This window comes from Dicentrarchus labrax, unplaced genomic scaffold (genome assembly GCF_905237075.1).
Source record: "Dicentrarchus labrax unplaced genomic scaffold, dlabrax2021, whole genome shotgun sequence".
Taxonomy (NCBI): Eukaryota; Metazoa; Chordata; class Actinopteri; family Moronidae; genus Dicentrarchus; species Dicentrarchus labrax.
The window spans coordinates 4741584-4760120 of record NW_026136707.1 but is presented as its reverse complement, the minus strand read 5'-3'; the positions used below and the strand labels follow the sequence as shown (position 1 = coordinate 4760120).

Below are 18537 nucleotides of genomic sequence, written 5' to 3'. Positions count from 1 at the left end.
CATCTCTAACGATGACATACTTACAAAGAAGTATAATGTCAGCTGGTCTGACTGCTGCAAAAAAAGATGTTGGCCCTTTGCTGGCAAACACCACACATGCTTAATATGTCACTTTGGTTTAATATTTACCTTAAAGTAATTAATATGGAGCCCTCAGTTGCCAAAATACATTTTCCCAACAGTAAAACCATCTCCTTCTGGGCAGAGACACTAATTTAGGTTCGTTCCAGGTTAACTTGCACTGACGAACAATTAAAGTGTCAGCTTCCGTTGTGTTTGCTATAGTTTGGGAACGCAATATATCTTCTGATTTTAATGATGTCTGACTTTGTTAAAGAGACCACCACTCTTAATTCCCAGACTGCAACCTGAAAACCTTCATTCTACTTTATACAGTCATGAACTCTGAAAGACTTTAAATAACCCTGAAAGACAATATAAGTCCAAAAATATTATCGGAACAAGAAAGAATATGAATGAATTTTCTTAATTCTTTTTTCTGTTGTGTTTTCTTAAACCATGTATGATGAAACTGGAATTGAAGGGTAGCGCTGTGGATGTTTGATGTAAACTACCTGAACTTATAAAACAAAATAAAAGTTTGATCACAAAAAGAAATATATATTATTATTATTATATAATATTCTTTTGCAGTTTTGATCTATGTTGAACTGCCTTGTAGCCCAGAATGGACAAACACATATTTTAATGCATATTTATCTGATAGAACTCAGGTGACCTGTACTGATGGTCTCACAACAATCTCCTTTTTAATAATCAAGAAGATTCTGTGCTTGTCTTTTATTTACACCGATCAGCCATAACACCACCTGGGCACCTTGGTGGTCATAATGGTATGCAGCCCCATAGACAACAAACTGTGATGCACTGTGAGTTCTGACACCTTTCTATCAGAACTAGCATTTCAGTCAGCCAACTCACGTGGAATGTTTATTAAACAGTATAGCATATTACATTTTGGCGTCTAGGCTCCGACCTCATCACTCCCCGCAGATATGTTCACATGAGATATTGGGGAGTGATGCGCAAATACCTCTGTAGGCTCCCAGTCGGAGCCTACAGGTGGATGCTGGGGTGGTGGTGGGGCTTACAGTGCAACAGGAAGCAATAGGTTATGCAGCAGCAGCAGCAGCAGCAGCAATAATATGGATGCAAGGCAACAGCGGCACTGAGAGAGCAGAGGGAGACCTGGGAAATTGTGCAGTTTAAATAGACCGCCAGATTGGGAGGGAGCGCTTGGTTAGGGATTATGGAATAAGGCATGTCATGTGTGTAATCAGCGCTGCTCGAGTTGACCTGCCTGAACTAGCTCGCAAGCTTCGCTCCATTAAAGGGTCATTGATGAAAAACATCAACATTCTGTACTTACAGACTGCACTCTATGTGAATGTAGATTTTATTTATTTGGTGAAAAATCATTCATTGCGTCAGAAGCTTATGGAAAACAGGTACCGGTAGGTGTATTGGGAAGAAAAAGACTTTAAAAACAAATACTGCGGGACCCTCAGCTTTCAGGGAAACTCTTGATCTGGAAAGTAAATTAACCGGACTTCTCCCTCCCACTACAGCTACCACCAGGAGCCCTTTCAGTAGGGAAAATCCACCATCAGACACACTATATATGATCAATCAATGATGTTCACCAAATATGTACCTTCAAACATCTTCAAATATCCTGATTTTATATCATAAATACATTTGCTTGGGGCAGGAAAAATACGCAACATTGGCTCAGAAAAGCAAAACCCATCAAGTACAGTAACTGTGTAAATGTGAAACATGCCATTTGTCAAAGGATAACAAATTTACTCTGCATATATTCTCTATATAACTCGAGGTGAAAGAATAGATTGTCAAAGCTAGTCTGGGATGTTTCTCCACTTCCCTCCGAAGAATTAGGTCAAGGCCACAGAAATAATCATCTCTGTTTACAGATTGCATTTTCTCCAAGTTTGCTCTTTTTACTGACATTGCAAAAAACAGGATGGAGGTTGCAGTGGTTTCTGACAAAATGCATGTACAAGGAAAACAAACATTATCAGATGTTGATAAGGCCGCTTGCTTGCTGGTGCTGCAGTACAAGCTAATGAAGCATGCATGACCATGACAATATGAAGCTGTATACACTGTGAAACATACTTAGACTTCATTATGATCTATTAGTAAATTTAAAGAAAGAAAAAGCCAATAACACAATGACAAGTGTTTTAAAAACAAAGAAACATGACTATATACACAGTAGAAAGTGCACAACTAAAACAATTCAAGGTGAAAAGAACGTACAGGATTGTATGCTGAGGACTTCCAGTTTACTTTTAATTAAAGTCTGTTTTCTTGAAATGTCCACAATAATGTCCATCAGTTAAATATGTCCCATAGCACTACAACATGCAGATGTGGCAGTAAATCAGCAATAATAATCACTGTGTTTCGTGAAGTTCGTTCTCTGAAGAGCTGGAGTCTTCTTGAATAGTGCTACATACCATCCACTGCTTTACATAGTTAGAATTTGAGCTTCTGTGCTCACAAAATAAATCAGAGTCTATCTGCTCTGCTATGTTTGAGTCTGAGGCTCCTGGGCTGCTGCACTCTCCAAAACCACTGTCAATGGTGTCCAAGTCTACATGAGGATACCCATCTTCCGACTGCTCGTTTGAGACGAATGAGTCAAGAGATACCCTCTCTGGTTCATTAAGCTGGACACGTGGCTGAAAGTTTATATTTTCCACTGATAAGTCAATAGATATTTGGTTTTCATGATGTGGTAATACCCCACTTTGTCTATCCAACCTGGACATCTGAGGTTCCTGTAAATCATAGCCAGCATGTTCTCTGTTGTCTTCTCCAAATGAACCAAAGCTTTCTCCATCTTGGTAACCTCTGAGGGTGTTAACAGAGCTCTGTGACACGACTTCCTCCTCAAACTCTTCTTCTCCAGACAGGGTCACAGTATGGATAGAGATATGTCCGGTGGAGTGACTGGTGCCCTGTGAACTGCCACCATCCTGAAAGAACACCAACGAGTTGCTGTGAGGCTGCAGCATATGGAGGAAATTGCCATCTTGTTTCATCTCACTGTCCTCCTTGCAGCTTTGTTTCTCATTGTTCCATTGGAGGACATCGTGCTGCTTCTCACTTTTCATCTGAACTTGTGGGTTGATCCTTAGGTAATCATACTCACTGAATGCAGGCTTCACCCACTCCTACAACGCAGAAAATGGAAGACATTAATTTGGAGTACTGGCCTAAATACATAACACTGGCATATGCATGTACAAAGAAATAGCTGCTTATTTACTTTCTTGCCGAGAGTCCGGTAAAAAGATTGAAACCACTCTCATATATATATATATATATATATATATATATACATATGATGCATACAACTCCTTGCCACTTTTACACTTCTGTTTAAGTATGGATTAAGAAGAAACGTGTTAATTTGTGAGATTTAGAAGTGATTAGACTAGCTGTGTCCTCCTGCTTTCTAAGATAAGCTAAGCAGCTGCTGGCTGTAGACTCACTTTTGAAGGCATTTATCTTTCCATCTAATTCTAGTCAAGAAAGCAAATGACGCACATGAATGAGTTGATACAACATAATGAATGGAGCCCATTTTTATATTATGTGCTTAATTAAGAAATATATCTGTAGGTATTGAGTAATTCAGAGTTTTACTTTGATGCACTTTTTAAAGTATTAAATTTACACGGCTTCATCAAACCATGTTACTAAAATATAAAGCTTCTGCAGTTTCTATAGACTTCAGCAAGATAAGCATGAATCAGTTTCTTTATGCAAAGGTCACCACATCCTGCGGTACAGAGGCACATTGACTACTCAGATACGCTCAGAAAATGCAAACAGTCTGCACCACAAAAGTAAGATAGCACACTCAGACTAGAATCCTAAAGATGTGATGTACAAAAAATAAAATAGCAGAGGAACTCTCTTTGAAGACTGTCAAAAAGCTCTTAACACTACAGACATCTTGTTCAACTCTCACGCTTTCACCTACTACTAAACAATATCTAGGATGCTGTTGCATACATGTGAATTATGATATGAAATTAAAATATGTTTTATGAATGTAATGTGAAATATCCACATACTGTGTATAAGAACGTAAATATGAAACTAAATATAAAGTATGCGTGAACTTCTTTCATAAAAATAACTCTATAATGGGGGACTGGTGGCAAATTTAATGTAAATTCAGTTGTGGAGTATTTCCGAATAAATCTCAATCTGCCATCAACACAAGCAAACTGTATTATGACAGAGATTTTGTGAAAATACAGATGCTATTGCAGACAGAGGCTCAGCAGCATGTTCACCATCTACCTAAACGTAACTCCTTTGGAGTAGATTGTATATTATTGTCAACATATTATATTTACTTATTTTGTATTTGTAAAGAGGCTTAACTCACCCCTCGAGAGACAAAGTATTTTAAATGTATATTTGTTTAATGTTTCTGTTTTGGCCAAGTTTAGCACCTTTAGCATAGTGAAGAGAGTACAACAAAGCAGTGCTAAATAAAGAACTTCTTCAGTGTCACATTCTCTCTCGTACTTCCGCTCTTGTTATGTGCTGCATTAGCGCACTCTGCTGACCAACCTTTGTAACTTCACACAAGGAGCAACTGACAAAATCAAATATCACAATATTTTTTGGCAGAATACCCCAATGCAGTTAATATGATGATGTTGTAATTGATTATTGATTTATTACCAGAGAATATCTACACTCCTGACAATACTGATATTATAGTGATAAAGCATATAAGCCTACAACATTCAAATCTATGGCTGAAGATGGTGAAAAGAAGTTTTGTTTTGTTCTGAAACAGCAGTTATTTATTGGACAAATGACAAACAGATGCACAGTCATTTTAAAGTTTGTTGACTTTAGCATTATTGTGTAGCATCCAATTCTTTAGGTAATTCTAGATATTTAGACGGGTTTCAGGTTTCTTTTGGTTCTTTTATATATTAGAGGGAGTATATTTCTGCTTATCTCTGGGTGTCAAGAGACAGAAATAATAATTTACATTAGGGGAAAATATAAAAAGGTTATGGAAAAGATAATCACAGAAACATCAGTAAGAGATTAAAAAATGTAGACCACATAATTCTCACTTTGTGCTCCTATAAGGTGAAAAAAACAAAAGCCTGACAAAATGACACATCAAAGATCTGAAATAGATGTACCAGGGTTATTTTCCACTGGGGTGGAACAGGTTGGGCTGTCATAGACAAATATCTACCCACAGCATGTCAGACATATGAAAAACAAAAGCCTCTTGAAGCCCCTGCGCACTGAGTCATTTATAGCATGAAGGCCCTTAAATGTTAGGTTGAGGGAAAGTCCCATCAAACAGGGTACAGATGTGCTGAAAGTCCCCTCTTGGGCAACACCTGGTGGGCCAATTTGGAAATTACACACAAACCCAATAAGTGGAGGGTGTTTTGCTTTCTCTTACCTTGAAGTTCCCTCCATAGTTGTGGTAGAGGGGCTTGAAAAACTCATTTGGTGTGGGGACGTATGTGATAACCTGGAGTTTTTTCTGCCAATACCTGAAACAAATGTGAAATTATTTTAGAAAAATAACTTTGATTTATAAAAATGTATAATTCAACTGTGCTGTGTCAAGATTAATTAAGTGATTTCGTTTTCAGTACGTGACTTCGAGCAGAAGTAGAGTCGTGACCAAAAGGCAACAGCTTTCTACCTCAAAACCAATGGTGCTGCACAAAATGTTATTCATGTGAATTATTATAAGTGCAAAGATGAAGTTGTGAGTCAAAGTCTAATCTTAGTGTTGACTCAGAATAGGAAAGGTATACCTTATTAAGAGGTACAGTGTGTTAATCTCTTTTACATTAACACACACTTTACTGTAAATAGCTTTAACAGAATGTTCTTAAATTAATCAGCTGTCACATCACATCACATTGTGTAAATCTTGCGTATATATATCTAAAACACTTGACTGAGGTCAAAACTGTCCACGTCATGCCCCCCTTGTGGCAATTATTTCCTAATTCGCAGTGTTAGTTTGCACTCATTTTTCTATACTGGCAAGAGAGTTTTGAGTCAGAAATATACACTCAGTTTATTAGGTTTATAAGGTACAACTAGCTAAAACTAGTGCAGTCTAAAACAATGTTGATGTGAACTTGAAGGATGCTAATCAGGGACCATTTTATATAAGGAAAAGGATTTGGGGGTAAATCAAATTAACCTGAAAAACTGTATGTCAATGATAATAATTATATTTTTATGGTAACCTGACCATGGCAAACAACAGCAAGGTGGCTAGTGTTGTAAAAACAGCAGGGGGAATTTTAGTTTGCCAGCAAAAATAATAGGTGCTGTGTATAATACTGTTCTGTCTGTTTACAATCTATATATAGTCTTTGAGATACACCTGCAATAACACAATAAAATTCCACAGCACTACAAACTGCAGCCTCCAAAACGATCATAAAGTTGACACACCATTATAACCTTCATGACGAAAGGATTAGTTTAACTCCGTGTAGCTACCTACAGATGTCTGTGCAGCATATGCAGACTACTACTAATGAGATTCATTGCAAAGAGCTTATGTAAGAAGCTCGTTGAACCAAAACCAAAGTTGAAATCATTATAGCTCACAGATGATGTCATCTTATATTGCCTAAACTGGATAGACACAAACAGAAATACTTAATTCAAGTTCAAGTACATTTACTTTTCCAAGCTTGTCTTTTTTTCCCCCTTGTAACTCTGTGCTCTTAATAAGTGAGGTGCTCTCGGTTGTCTGACACTGATGCTTTGCATGACTTCCTATGTCTGCTAGCCATTTCAGTGCAATGTGTCGCTGCACGTACAGCACAGCAGTGGTTTCTCTATATGTGGGAGGTGATGCCAGGAAAGTGTAGATTGAAGCTTTGTTAATCACTTACTGGAAAACAATGTGATGCTGACCTTAAGACTAAATCTGCTTTCACTTTGCTAAGTCATTTTTCTGTGCAGTGGATGCAGATTCAGTTATGTGTAAATTCAAACGGGTTAGCATAATTCATGTCTATAGTCTATAGTAATTGTTGGTTCAGTCCAAATATATTCTTTTTTTTTTGGAACATCGACAGATGAGTTGAAGTTGTGTGGTAAATGGTATAAGGTGGCAAACCCCGCCATATTTTGGTAATTATAGAAATGTGGACCAGGGATAATTTTAGGTTCAGCTAGCAACTCAGCACCAACAGCAGCAAGGTTCAAGCTGATCCCACTGGAGCCACACATGCTTTAAAAAAGGAATGGAGGTAAATTCTCAAACTTGTAAAAAATGAAAGTAACTCCAGTGTTTACAGTACTCACGGTTTTTGTGAAAAACACAGCAACAGGAGAACAGGGACAAGAACGATGGGCAGGAGGAAGTACCACCAATATTCATCAGTTCCTGTAAAAGAGACATAATATATAAAATATGTACTGGCTAAACTTCTACGATAAACAAACTTCACACTTCCTGTTTCTGAAACATGGATCAGTGCAGAAAGACACACTTGATTCAGCATGAGACAAAAGCTGATTACATCCTGGTTTCGGGCTGGAAGGTACAATGCTCTTCTACCTTCAATCTCTGATTAAGTACCTGTAGTCCTCCATTGTTCAGTGGAACTCCACTCGCTCCATGGACCTTCATAGAGAACCCCAGGACACATTCTGGCCTTAACATCCACAGTATAGTTGACATGTGGTTGCAGCTTCTTATGGTCTAACAGAATGTACTTCTCTTCTATCATTGAAAAAGAGTCAACTGGATCCTGTAAGAAAGGAATAAAAAACAAAACAGCTTTGCATGGGAGTCATCACTAGAGACGGTAATATACTGCAACAGCTCAAGTCCATTTTCAGTTTTTATTTTGGTGTTCTTGCTCCCATATTACCTTCGACAAGTCTTTGCTTTCTCTTAAGCGCACTGTGTATGTGAGACAGTCTTCTTTGTTGTTGTGGTCCCAAGTGATGTTGTAGAACTCAAGAGTGTTTGTCACTTGAACATCGAAAGGGGGCAGAGGTTTCACTGTGAAAGTAAAGTCCCAAGGGGACATGGGGAATATTATGAAATTGAAAATGTGTGTATGCCAAAAATTCACCACAACTGACAGTTGAACATCGTTTTTATCTTTTTTTCTTAATCTGAAGGGTAAAGCAGGTGGGTGGGTGCCAAACGACAACTGGGTATGTTGGGAAAGTTGCCAGTATTATTCTTGTCATCTCTGGGTTTTCTGAACTTAACAGAAAATTGTTTATAGTAACTCATTTAGACTATTGGTAAGAGGCGGCTATATTCAACAAGAAGGAACATGTCTAAAATGTGAAAAACAAAATACTGGAAGAATGAAGAGAAATCAACAACAAACTTTCTTTAATTTCTTTCTTTAAACATCTTCCACCCACATATTTTGCCACTAAGCATGTCATATGTGATGTAACTGCCTTGTTCATTTCTGTGTTATCCTAATGTCTGTTCAGCAGAAATAAAAAATACTGAAATGTCAAGTCACATGACTTACCAACATCAGTCAGGGCCCAACTAGATGACTCATTGGTATTCATTATCACTTGATCACCTTGACTGGCTGATGAAGTACACCTGGTTCCAAAGCCTGCAATCATATAAAGGTCTTCTGGATACATGACGCACCAGGATTGAGGAGGCTTGACTTCACAGCTGCCAGTAACCACAAGGTCTTCATCTCTACAACAGATAAACAGTGTGTTTTAATCAGTAATGCTCTGTGACATCAGTCAACATCTAAGCACTAAAAGTTGTAGTTTTGTAGTATGAGATTGATTTAAAGCAGAACTGCAGTGCAGGTATATAAAAAGCTTAAATTCACATCATTCAGGTCTATTTAGAGCAAAAATTCATTGGAGAGACGTAAGCAAAGCCTCGAGTTGTTTACCTGCCTACTTGTTTCATACAAAGAATTATATGACGGTAATGCTTCCTGTTGGTGTGTCACTTAAGTCTCTTTCCTTGTATTCAGCTGCTAATAGTTTCTTATTAGAGCCCGGGCAATAACTTAACTAGCTGCAACTAAGGATGTTTTTTCATGATTGATTAATCTACCAACTGTTTTCTCAATTAATTGAATTATTCTTCTGTCAAAAAATAAATAATAGTCAATAGTGAACAAACGACATTCCCCACAACCCAAGGTGATGTATTCAAACTGGTTGTTATTCTGAGTAGCGGTTCAAAACCCAAAAAATATATTTGTTGATGTGATACTTTTATGTTAAAAAAACAATTAACAGAACATAATGTAGCCCATTGTTAGAAATCAAACATCGATATCGCATCAGTTGGGCTCTACTGCTTACATGTATGACAATAAAAAATGAAATCTCACATTATCGGATCAGTGAAGGATGTTAATATTGAAAACATTTTGGCAAAGGTGCAATAAAGTGCAGTGAGTTAAATATCTAATCAGCAAGTGTTTCCATTAGATCAGACCATTAGAGTTGTTCCAAAGCAACTGCTATGACGCAAGAGTTACCCATAAGTTGCTCACAAGTCAATCACAAGTAACGACATAGGATCTTGCTAATATTACTGTCATTATTATCATAATTCCTAAGAATTACCCTAATTGGTGATCCTTGTCACTATTATTTAGAGGTTAAAATCAACAGCAAGCTCCCAGGCTACCATTTGAATTTAAGTTAGTGGTATGATGAAGTCATGTATTGTGTAATGCACCAACATAAAGCATATTCATTAACAGTCCCACTTAACATTAACAGACAAGTTGTACCTGCATGTCACTTTGATGGAGACAGGATATGTCGGCACAGAGCCTGAGCAAGAACAGTTCAGTGAAACATTGTAGTCCGTCGAGCAGATGACATTGCAAAAAGGTGTGACTGCAGCACAAAAGAGAAGTGCTGTCAGATATACAAGGTTGCAATACATTTTATATTCATGCTCTATGAACATCTAACCCTTTACATTTTTTGTTTACCAAGAAAATCACACTGAAATAAAAAAAATATTTTCAAAAGAAACTTAGACACAACGATGTACATAAGTGAAATAGTCAGCTAAATATTAAATAGAGTACATTAAGCGGGAATTACCTTTCTCTATCATTCATCATTCACTTCATACCAGTACAAGTGAAAGCTATTGATCAGACAAGATAGATTAGCCAACTTACCATCGTGAACAAACAAAGTGAGGCCCCACAGCAACAATAAGAATGCAGGCTTCAGAGCCATGGGGACAACCCACTATTATCAGCCACTGGGTAGACAGGAGGAAACACAGCACCTGAAACTAAATATAGATATAATCGTTTTTTGTGGTAAAAAAGAAAAGAAGAAAAAGTATTTAAAGAACCAAAAACAAGATTAAGCCTTCCTGTGGGATTTGACGCTAAACTGTGTTAGAACAACGGTTATTTAGTTATCAAAGACACACATGTTCCATTTCTGATGTGGTAAACAACATCATTAGCTTTACCACCAATAAATACATACATTTATAAAAGAGCTTCCACACACTTACGTGCCAGAATTAAAAAGTAATTAATTGACAGATTCTCTCAAACCAGCTCAAAAAAAGAACATCATTCATCAACATTTTCTGTTCTCATGTAGCGTCTTACCTTTTTTAAATTCAAAATGCAGCCACTTGATCAGTCAACGAGCTAACAGAGTCCCCAACGCGCTGATGCCTGTGTGAGACTGTTGAGTGGAACAATGTTCATGACATGTTCAGCGCGAAAGCGTCATCATCATCAGTGGCGTGACTAAGGATGTGGTTTCAAACCCTTTGAGTGGTGTCTGTGTGGTGCCTTCCCACCACATCCACACTGCTGCTATGAATATAAAATTGTTACCTAGAGAAAAAAAAGGCAACAGGAAACTGAAAATTATCTTTCTAATTCTAACATCGTCATTATTCTTTTGACACGTAAATGAAGGAAGACAAATAATAATAGATTCTACTGACAGGACAGAAATATACAGAGATATTTATTAACTTTGAGCTTGTTCCGCAAATGTGTGTTATACTGTCACAAAATGTATTAATTCTTACAAAACACCTCCTTGCTCATATCATTTTTAACATTTACTCAAAACTTGCCTAGTACATGTTTCAGTACCGAGATGATTCTACACATTGACACCACAGATGGTTTTTGATACTTTTCAAAAGACCCTTATCATACACCTACATGTCTACAATAACAATTTATCAGGGGTTTTCAGTAGTTTCCAACAGAATGCGTCTTGCTTGAAGCTAAATGAGTCATAGTGCTACTGTGGAGCCCCTCAGAGTTAATTTTTAATTATCTCTAAATATTATTAACTCAGAGCACTGTGGACGAGTTGAACCATAAGAATCATGATGCATGTGTATATTATGCGCCATCTAAATTATATTACAATAAAACAACAGTTTTTTTTAATATATATAATGGGTGGGCCTTTGTGGTATTCAAATCCCCAAGTAGGTGTGCAGACGCATCTCTTTTAATGTCATTGTACCGCTATTAGTCAAAGCTAAATGTCGTTCTATCACACAAAAATCACACAGAACTTCAGCACCTGGACTAGTTTAGTGGTATATGAACAAAGCAAGGGCTGGACGATATATCCTTTGTGACCAATTAATTGGTAACTATTTTGATAATTGTTTACTGTGAGTTGCTTTACAAGCAACAATGTCAAACATTTGACAGTTGCAGCTTCTCAAAGGAAGAACTGACAGCTTTTCCTTGTCATATTATATTAAATAAAATATGTTTGTTTTTTTGGACTGTTGCTTGGAGAAAACAAGACATTTGTTGATTTGTTTAACCTTTTTTCATTGTTTCAATAATGAATTGATTAATTAAAATAATCTGCAGATTATTGGCAGTTGCAGTCCTGCTGTACTTCAGCTGATAGTTAAAGGAGGAGATACATTTCCCCATAAGGATTGAGTATAAATGAATGTAATACTATAGTATTGCATTACCTTGTAAGATGCTGATGCAGCTGCGTCTGTTGGCTGTTGCTCTGTCATTATAGACCGATCACCCATAACATTATGAGCACTGACTGGTGATGTGAATAACACTGATTATCTCATTATCATGGCGCCTATCAGTGGGTGGGGTACATTAGGCAGCAAGTGAACATTTTGTCCTCAGAGTTGATGAAAATGGGCAGTGTGAGGATTTGAGGGACTTTGACAAGGGACAAATTGTGATGGCTAGACGGTTGGGTCAGAGCATCTCCAAAACTGCAGCTCTTGTGGGGTGTTACCAGTCTGCAGTGGTCAGTAACATCAAAAGGGGTCCAAGGAAGGAAAAGCGGTGAACCGGAGACAGGGTCATGGGTGGCCAAGGCTCACTGATGCACATGGGGAGCAGAAGGCTGTGGTCTGATCCAACAGACAAGCTACTGTAGCTCAAACTACTAAAAAAAAAAGTGAATGCTGGTTCTGATAGAAAGGTGTCAGAACTCACAGTGCATCGCAGTTTGTTGTGTATGGGGCTACATTATGGCTGACAGCATACAGCCAGTGGACAAAATGCAGCTGCTCTGTCCTGTACAAACACTTATAATGCCACTAGAGGTCACTGTAGATAAGGTTTAACATAAACCTGCAGCAGCTGACCTTCTCAAGTATTTTGTTTCTCTTCTGCCAACTATAGACTAGACTGAAAATACATTTACTTAACTTAATCTACTTCTTTTAACACAGTTATTTATTTTTACTTTCATCACATCTACCATATACAGTAAAGAAAAGCATTGTTTGTGACCACTGTGCACAAAGTGCAGACATTGAGTGCACTGAGTCTTCTGGTCACAGTAGTCTCACTCTTGTTTCCGAGAGGAGCGTTTGTTTCTGTTGTGTTGATTCATTCTCTGTGTGAGAATATGCAGATGTGCAAAACCTTTGGCCATATTCAGTGCACGGGAGAAACCAGGTTGGTTTGTAAAAATGGAGTCAGAAAGAGAAACTGCAGCTGTAATGTAGTGGTGTGGGAAATGAGGTGGAAATAGCTTTTCCAATGTTGTTACAGTGTCATATTAATATATAATTAAATAAAATAATACATAATACAATCAACATATAATTTGGTCATCTCTTAGGTGACAAATTTGACTTGTTATTTTATTTTCTGTTTTATTTCCACGAAATGAAATGTAGGTGTGAACTTGTGATTTAATTCTGAAAAAGACAGTTTGTCTTCTACAGCATTTTATCACTCAGACACCAGAATGTCATTTTGATAACTGTATGGAGAGTTGTGTTTTATATCTCTATCAGAGGGGACATTTATAGTGCTCACTTCATTTTGATCAGATAAGTTTCACATTGAAAGAGATTGTTAAATGTGTCACATTTTAATGTCAGTGACAATGTTTATTATATAGATATTTAATAGGATAAAGGTTCTGATCATTGATCCTATTTAGCCATATTATTGCTGACAACATTTACCTGTTTTGTAATGATTAAAATGTTCTATTATTACTACTATTAATAGGTTAAGGTGTGCTTTGGTAAAAGCTAAGCACATACAGGCGTCACTTGTGTGCAAAGTTAAGTGCATAATGAAATCAATATTAAAGCAAAAGGTAAGATAAAGGTTATAGATGATGACAAATTGTGACATTTAAGTTGTGTGAGAGATAATCTACCTTTGTTGTTTTATTTTTGCAGTTCTCTTCTTATACTTCCCCAAACTATTTCATCACAGGGTTTGTGACTTTACTGGCATGCAAGTCCACAGTTCACTTGAGGATAGGAGATCTATGCTGTCGAAGCACCACATGAATTGCAGAGGTTGCAGAATTGCCATCTTTGCACTCTGCACCAACTGATGGAGGCTCTGCTGCAATTCAGCAGGAGAGAGAGAGAGAGAGAGAGAGAGAGAGAGAGAGAGATATGTTATGAACAAAGAGAGAAGCATGTTTTGTGCAAGGGGGAAGTAGGACTGATGCACAGTATCTAGGCTTTCTCGAAAAAGTGAGTGTCAAACAGTGAATGATTATGATATGGATATTACTCAACGGGGTCAAAGACAAACCTGTGATGAAACTTTTAACATAGTTTAAAAATCTGTGGGCCAAATAGAAATAACAATACATTATATGAAATGAATTTAATTTTAAATAAGGGGGCTTTTGTGGCACCTGTCTTGATAATCTAACACCTGGGAGATCTTATGGTATTTTTTAAAAAAAAACCTGTTCCCCAAGAGAATATGAGTGTTACTACTGGCCCTAATAATACACACACGCACACACACACACAGAGGGGGAGGGAGGACCTAATTTCAGTAACGGGAATATACTGTAGAAAATACCAATTCCTATATAAGTAACTCACACACTGGGGAAGTCCGTTATGTATCTCTCCTTTCGTTTTCACATCGTAGTCTCTCATAATATGAATCATTTGTTTATGTGGCTTGGTTGATACAATCTCCTGCAATTCATTTTGAGTTTGCTCCAACTTTAAATCCACTTTGTCCCCTCAGGTACAATTATTAACGGTCTAGCTCGGTAGCTCATTGTTAGCACAGCCCCCATTCCCCCCCACAACAAACAGTAGTTTATATTCTGACTGGGAGCAAATAACATTTCGATTTTAATTATTTGCTTTCACTGCCAAGAAACACATTAAAAGTGAAAGGAAGCTCAGCCTCAACAGCAACCACATACTGAATATAAACAGTCAACAACAACAGTTAGAATAATATTATAGAAACATTGCTGTATGAGTCCGTGCCTAATGCGTCTGCGCGGCCGCCATATTGCGACGGTGAGATCCGCTGGTAATCAATACTGAGAGATGCAGACTTCGCCACACAATCGACTGTAACTCGCTTTATTCTGAACCGGTTTTCACGGAATTTATTTTTTGTAATAAATGTGAGAAGCTGAGTGTGATACTGTTTACTTGTATGCATTAATCCATATTAATTTCCATGTAATATGACATTTGGAAAGCCTACAATGTGTTTTTACCTTATCTATACTGTTAATGGTTGATACTGTATGCACCAGCTCACACACACTAATATACATGTATTCATTGTTTTCATTTTGTACTGACTAGCAGTGGTTGTTTGTTTGTTTGTTTTGAATATTTTGTTATTCTGTTTGTACATCCACATTCTGCACATGCCTGCAGCTTTTTTCCAAGCGGTGACTCTTGACAGTCAGGTACCCAGTATCAGGTTCAATTTCTCATGTTTATAACAAATCAAATACAATAAATGCTAATAAAAGGCTACTTTCTAGTATATTATCCTGCAATCCACAACAAACAGTATATACCGACTAAAAGCAAATAAAATGTCTCCACATTATGATTATGTTAGATCATTAAAATACTTACAGTTTAAGGTCGATCACAAAGGATGCAGCGTCCTGCTGACTGAAGCTCTTGTTCAGGGCTGAAGCAGATGGAGGAACTGATTCCATACAGAGGATGTAGCTAGTTAAAAGTTAACCTTTATAATGTTTAAAACAAATTAACCCCTCGTGTTGCAGCATATGTAGAATGTGAAAAAGCAGCACAGAATACAATGCAACCCAAACACACATGGTTTGGAGGCACGTAGGCCTCCACCTGCGAGTTAACCACTGAGAAAACCTGCATGTGCATTCAGAAATGTGTGAGGAATAACACTGTGAAATTGAGCCATGTTATTCACAATGAGCAGTTTTCCTTTGGACACTTTGCATTTTAGGGTCGATTCCTTCTATGTTTCTCTTAACTTTTACATTTAATAAGGTAAAGAAGTAGAATTCTTCTCTCTATAATAAAAAAAAGGTGACACACAAATGTATTGCCTTTTCTTTTATAATGGAAACAATATCCTTGAGCATATAAATTGCATAAAAAATAAATAATGTATTATAACTTAAAATACTGGAACCTTGAATTGACTTGTTGTTTTCCATTTTACAGTATCTTTCTACTTCTTACACATGTCACTTTTTACGGAAGTGTACCAGGAGCGCAAATGTCATCAGTGTTATGTTACTCATCTGACATACTTTCCTTCTTCCTCTAGAAACTAATATATTATAAATCACAAGTTCAGATTTGGAATACTTCACTAAACTTTACATTTTTTACTTCTAATATTATACATTTCCAAATAGGCTGAACCTTGAATTTCTAAAAGATAAGATAATTTCTTTGAGGCTGCACTACAGAGCATCACAGTGTGCAGTGGATGACTTTCTCCACTGGAGGGCACTAAAGATGGTTTATCTTTGTGTAAAGCAAAAACATCTACAGTATGTATTTGGACAGCCTTGGGGATCCTGATAATGTCTGCTTGCACATGTAGATTGGAGTTACTTTACACTGTGTATCAGTCCTTTTCCCCCTGTATAAGTGACTCAGTATTTATTTGTGTTGGTGAATGAGTGTCACCAAGATCCAAGTTTTGCTTTACTTGGCACATAAAGTGAGTTGTGGAACACAATGCAGTTCAAAACCATGCTTTCAATAACAGGATACTAAGCCATGACTTACTAAAGAGCGACATTCTTGGTAAAGTTAAGAACTTCAGTTATTCTAATCAAATAGATTTCAACTGGCAAACAATGTCAAAACTGCTTAATCTCATTTTGTATTAAATGTTCAAGTTTGCCTTTTTGTTATGTCCTTAGTTTAATTTTTGAGCCGCACACGTCTGTGCTGTAACTTCTTTAAAGTCAAATTCATATCATTAACCTTTTGAAAAGTTCAGTTTGATTTCCCTGCACTTCACAGTCTGAAGTGTGATACTGGGAATGTATTTATGTATTTAATGTATTTACTTGTGAAAATAAAAATATAAATTAAACTTTAAATTATAGAAATGTGATGTAGTCCAGTAGAAGTTCTTCCAAGAATCCAGACAGTGTGCCGCCTATTTGTTAGCTTCTGTAAAACAAGAGAACAGAAAAAAAGACAGCATGTATGTTTGTGACCTTTTGCCAGTTTTTCTCATATCTCAGAGGGTGTTCCTTGGGGCAGGGTGTGTGTGGTGTGTTGGGGGTAGTGTGCGGGTGGGGGGGGGCTTTGCTCTTTCTAGCAGAGGTGGCTGAAACAGCTCTCCTCAGGTTGAGAAGGGGATTTATCCCTCTCGAGGACTGCAGGCTCTCGTCGAGTTGTTCTGTGAAGTGACCCGCACACTGAAGCAAAGTGGTGGAGGTGTCTCTACCGTGAGGGTGGCGAGGGCGGTGGTGCGGTCACATGTTCAGAGGTGGTGGTGATGGTGGGGGTGAAGAAGTTGACTGTGTGTGTGTGTGTGTGTGTGTGTGTGTGTGTGTGTGTGTTTGTGTGTGCGCTGGGGGGAGGTATTTGGGTTGTAGTAGATATGCAGTCTTGCAGCTGTGCGTGTGCTTGTCCATGTCTGAGTGAATAAGGGGAGGAAGGGGCAGCGAGGGAGCGGGGCGATTCAGGTTCAGAAGTGTTGAAGCATAAAATCTCTCTCTCTCTCTTTCTCTTTCTCTGTCTCTCTGTCTATCTCCCCCCTCTGTTGCTGGGCCAGACGCAAAGCAACAGCAATTTGTGCGATTTCACAGCTCACCGGATCCCTAAAACTCTGACAGCCTTGTGCTGAGGTGGGGGGTAATGAGGGAGGGGAGGGAGAGATGGAGCAGCAGAGGCGATGAATGTAGCAGTGACAGTGGAAATTGAAGATGGACAGATTGGAGGATGAGCAGGAGAGTTGAGGAGCTGATGGCTGATAAGATGGAGAAGATGTCTCGAAGAATAGCAGTGTCTCAAAACATACCGGCATCCACTACATCTTTGTTCTGATGAAGAAACAGAAAAATGCTTTGTTCAACTCCATGTGCTTCTGACCCCATCATCTATATTTTGACCAAGCAGGATTTACATGCTTTTACACAATGGCCATGGCCAAAACACTTGTTTCTCATTAGTAGGCAGGTGTCCATTCAAAATCATGTAACAGGCCACAAAAATTCAGCAGTTTATTAAACATTATTATCCAGTGTACAACAAAACTACTGATATTTAATAAGGAAGCACGCTACTCTCTTAAGTTAGACTAACTCTCACTGTTTAAACAGACCTAAGGCAGGGTTAAAATGACTAAAAACAAACTTTAACACAGAACAATTTTACAACATGATATTTTCTGTCGAAGTAGCCAGAAATGACATATCTCTAATGGCTGGTTTTGTATGACACAAAATATGACATAATATTTTGTACGGAAATGTATATAATATATAATAATATAGTTCAACCCCAATCTAGACAAATATAACTGATAATAACATTTTCATTTTGTTTCATTTCATTTATTCAGCATGGACAGATATGAATTCGAACTGACAAATGTTTTATTGTGCAGCAGTAATAGTAATATATAAGAGGCACAAATTTTGTGTGGTAGAATGATCCTGATGAGACCTGATGTAGAAAATAACTTTTTTTTAAACTTTTTTTATAACTTTTTTTTGCCTTGG

General features: G+C 37.6%; 1 protein-coding gene across 2 annotated transcripts; it reads right to left on the bottom strand.

The window, feature by feature from the left end:
- Positions 1-938: 938 nt before the first annotated feature.
- Positions 939-15501, bottom strand: il21r.1 (interleukin 21 receptor, tandem duplicate 1). 2 transcript variants are annotated; one of them, XM_051407182.1, is made up of 11 exons: positions 15434-15501; positions 13729-13919; positions 10692-10925; positions 10242-10360; positions 9840-9948; positions 8589-8773; positions 7962-8095; positions 7667-7838; positions 7390-7471; positions 5507-5600; positions 939-3224 (listed from the first exon to the last, which is right to left on the bottom strand). In XM_051407182.1, exons 4-11 carry the CDS (start codon positions 10300-10302, stop codon positions 2442-2444), a joined length of 1620 nt encoding a protein of 539 aa, XP_051263142.1. In that variant the 5' UTR covers positions 10303-10360; positions 10692-10925; positions 13729-13919; positions 15434-15501; the 3' UTR covers positions 939-2441. The 2 variants fall into 2 exon arrangements, with proteins under 2 accessions (XP_051263142.1, XP_051263141.1); XM_051407181.1 differs by having other exon boundaries at positions 13729-13922; positions 15434-15494.
- Positions 15502-18537: the final 3036 nt, after the last annotated feature.

What these genes read in the sequence shown, in the direction of transcription:
- il21r.1 (XM_051407182.1), bottom strand. Translation starts at nt 10,302, where the DNA reads ATGGCTCTGAAGCCTGCATTCTTATTGTTGCTGTGGGGCCTCACTTTG. An exon ending in CACTTTGTTTGTTCACGATG is followed by an intron (nt 9,949 to 10,241) that starts GTAAGTTGGCTA and finishes TTTGTGCTGCAG; the next exon opens with TCACACCTTTTTGCAATGTC. An exon ending in TTGGGCCCTGACTGATGTTG is followed by an intron (nt 8,096 to 8,588) that starts GTAAGTCATGTG and finishes TTACTTTCACAG; the next exon opens with TGAAACCTCTGCCCCCTTTC.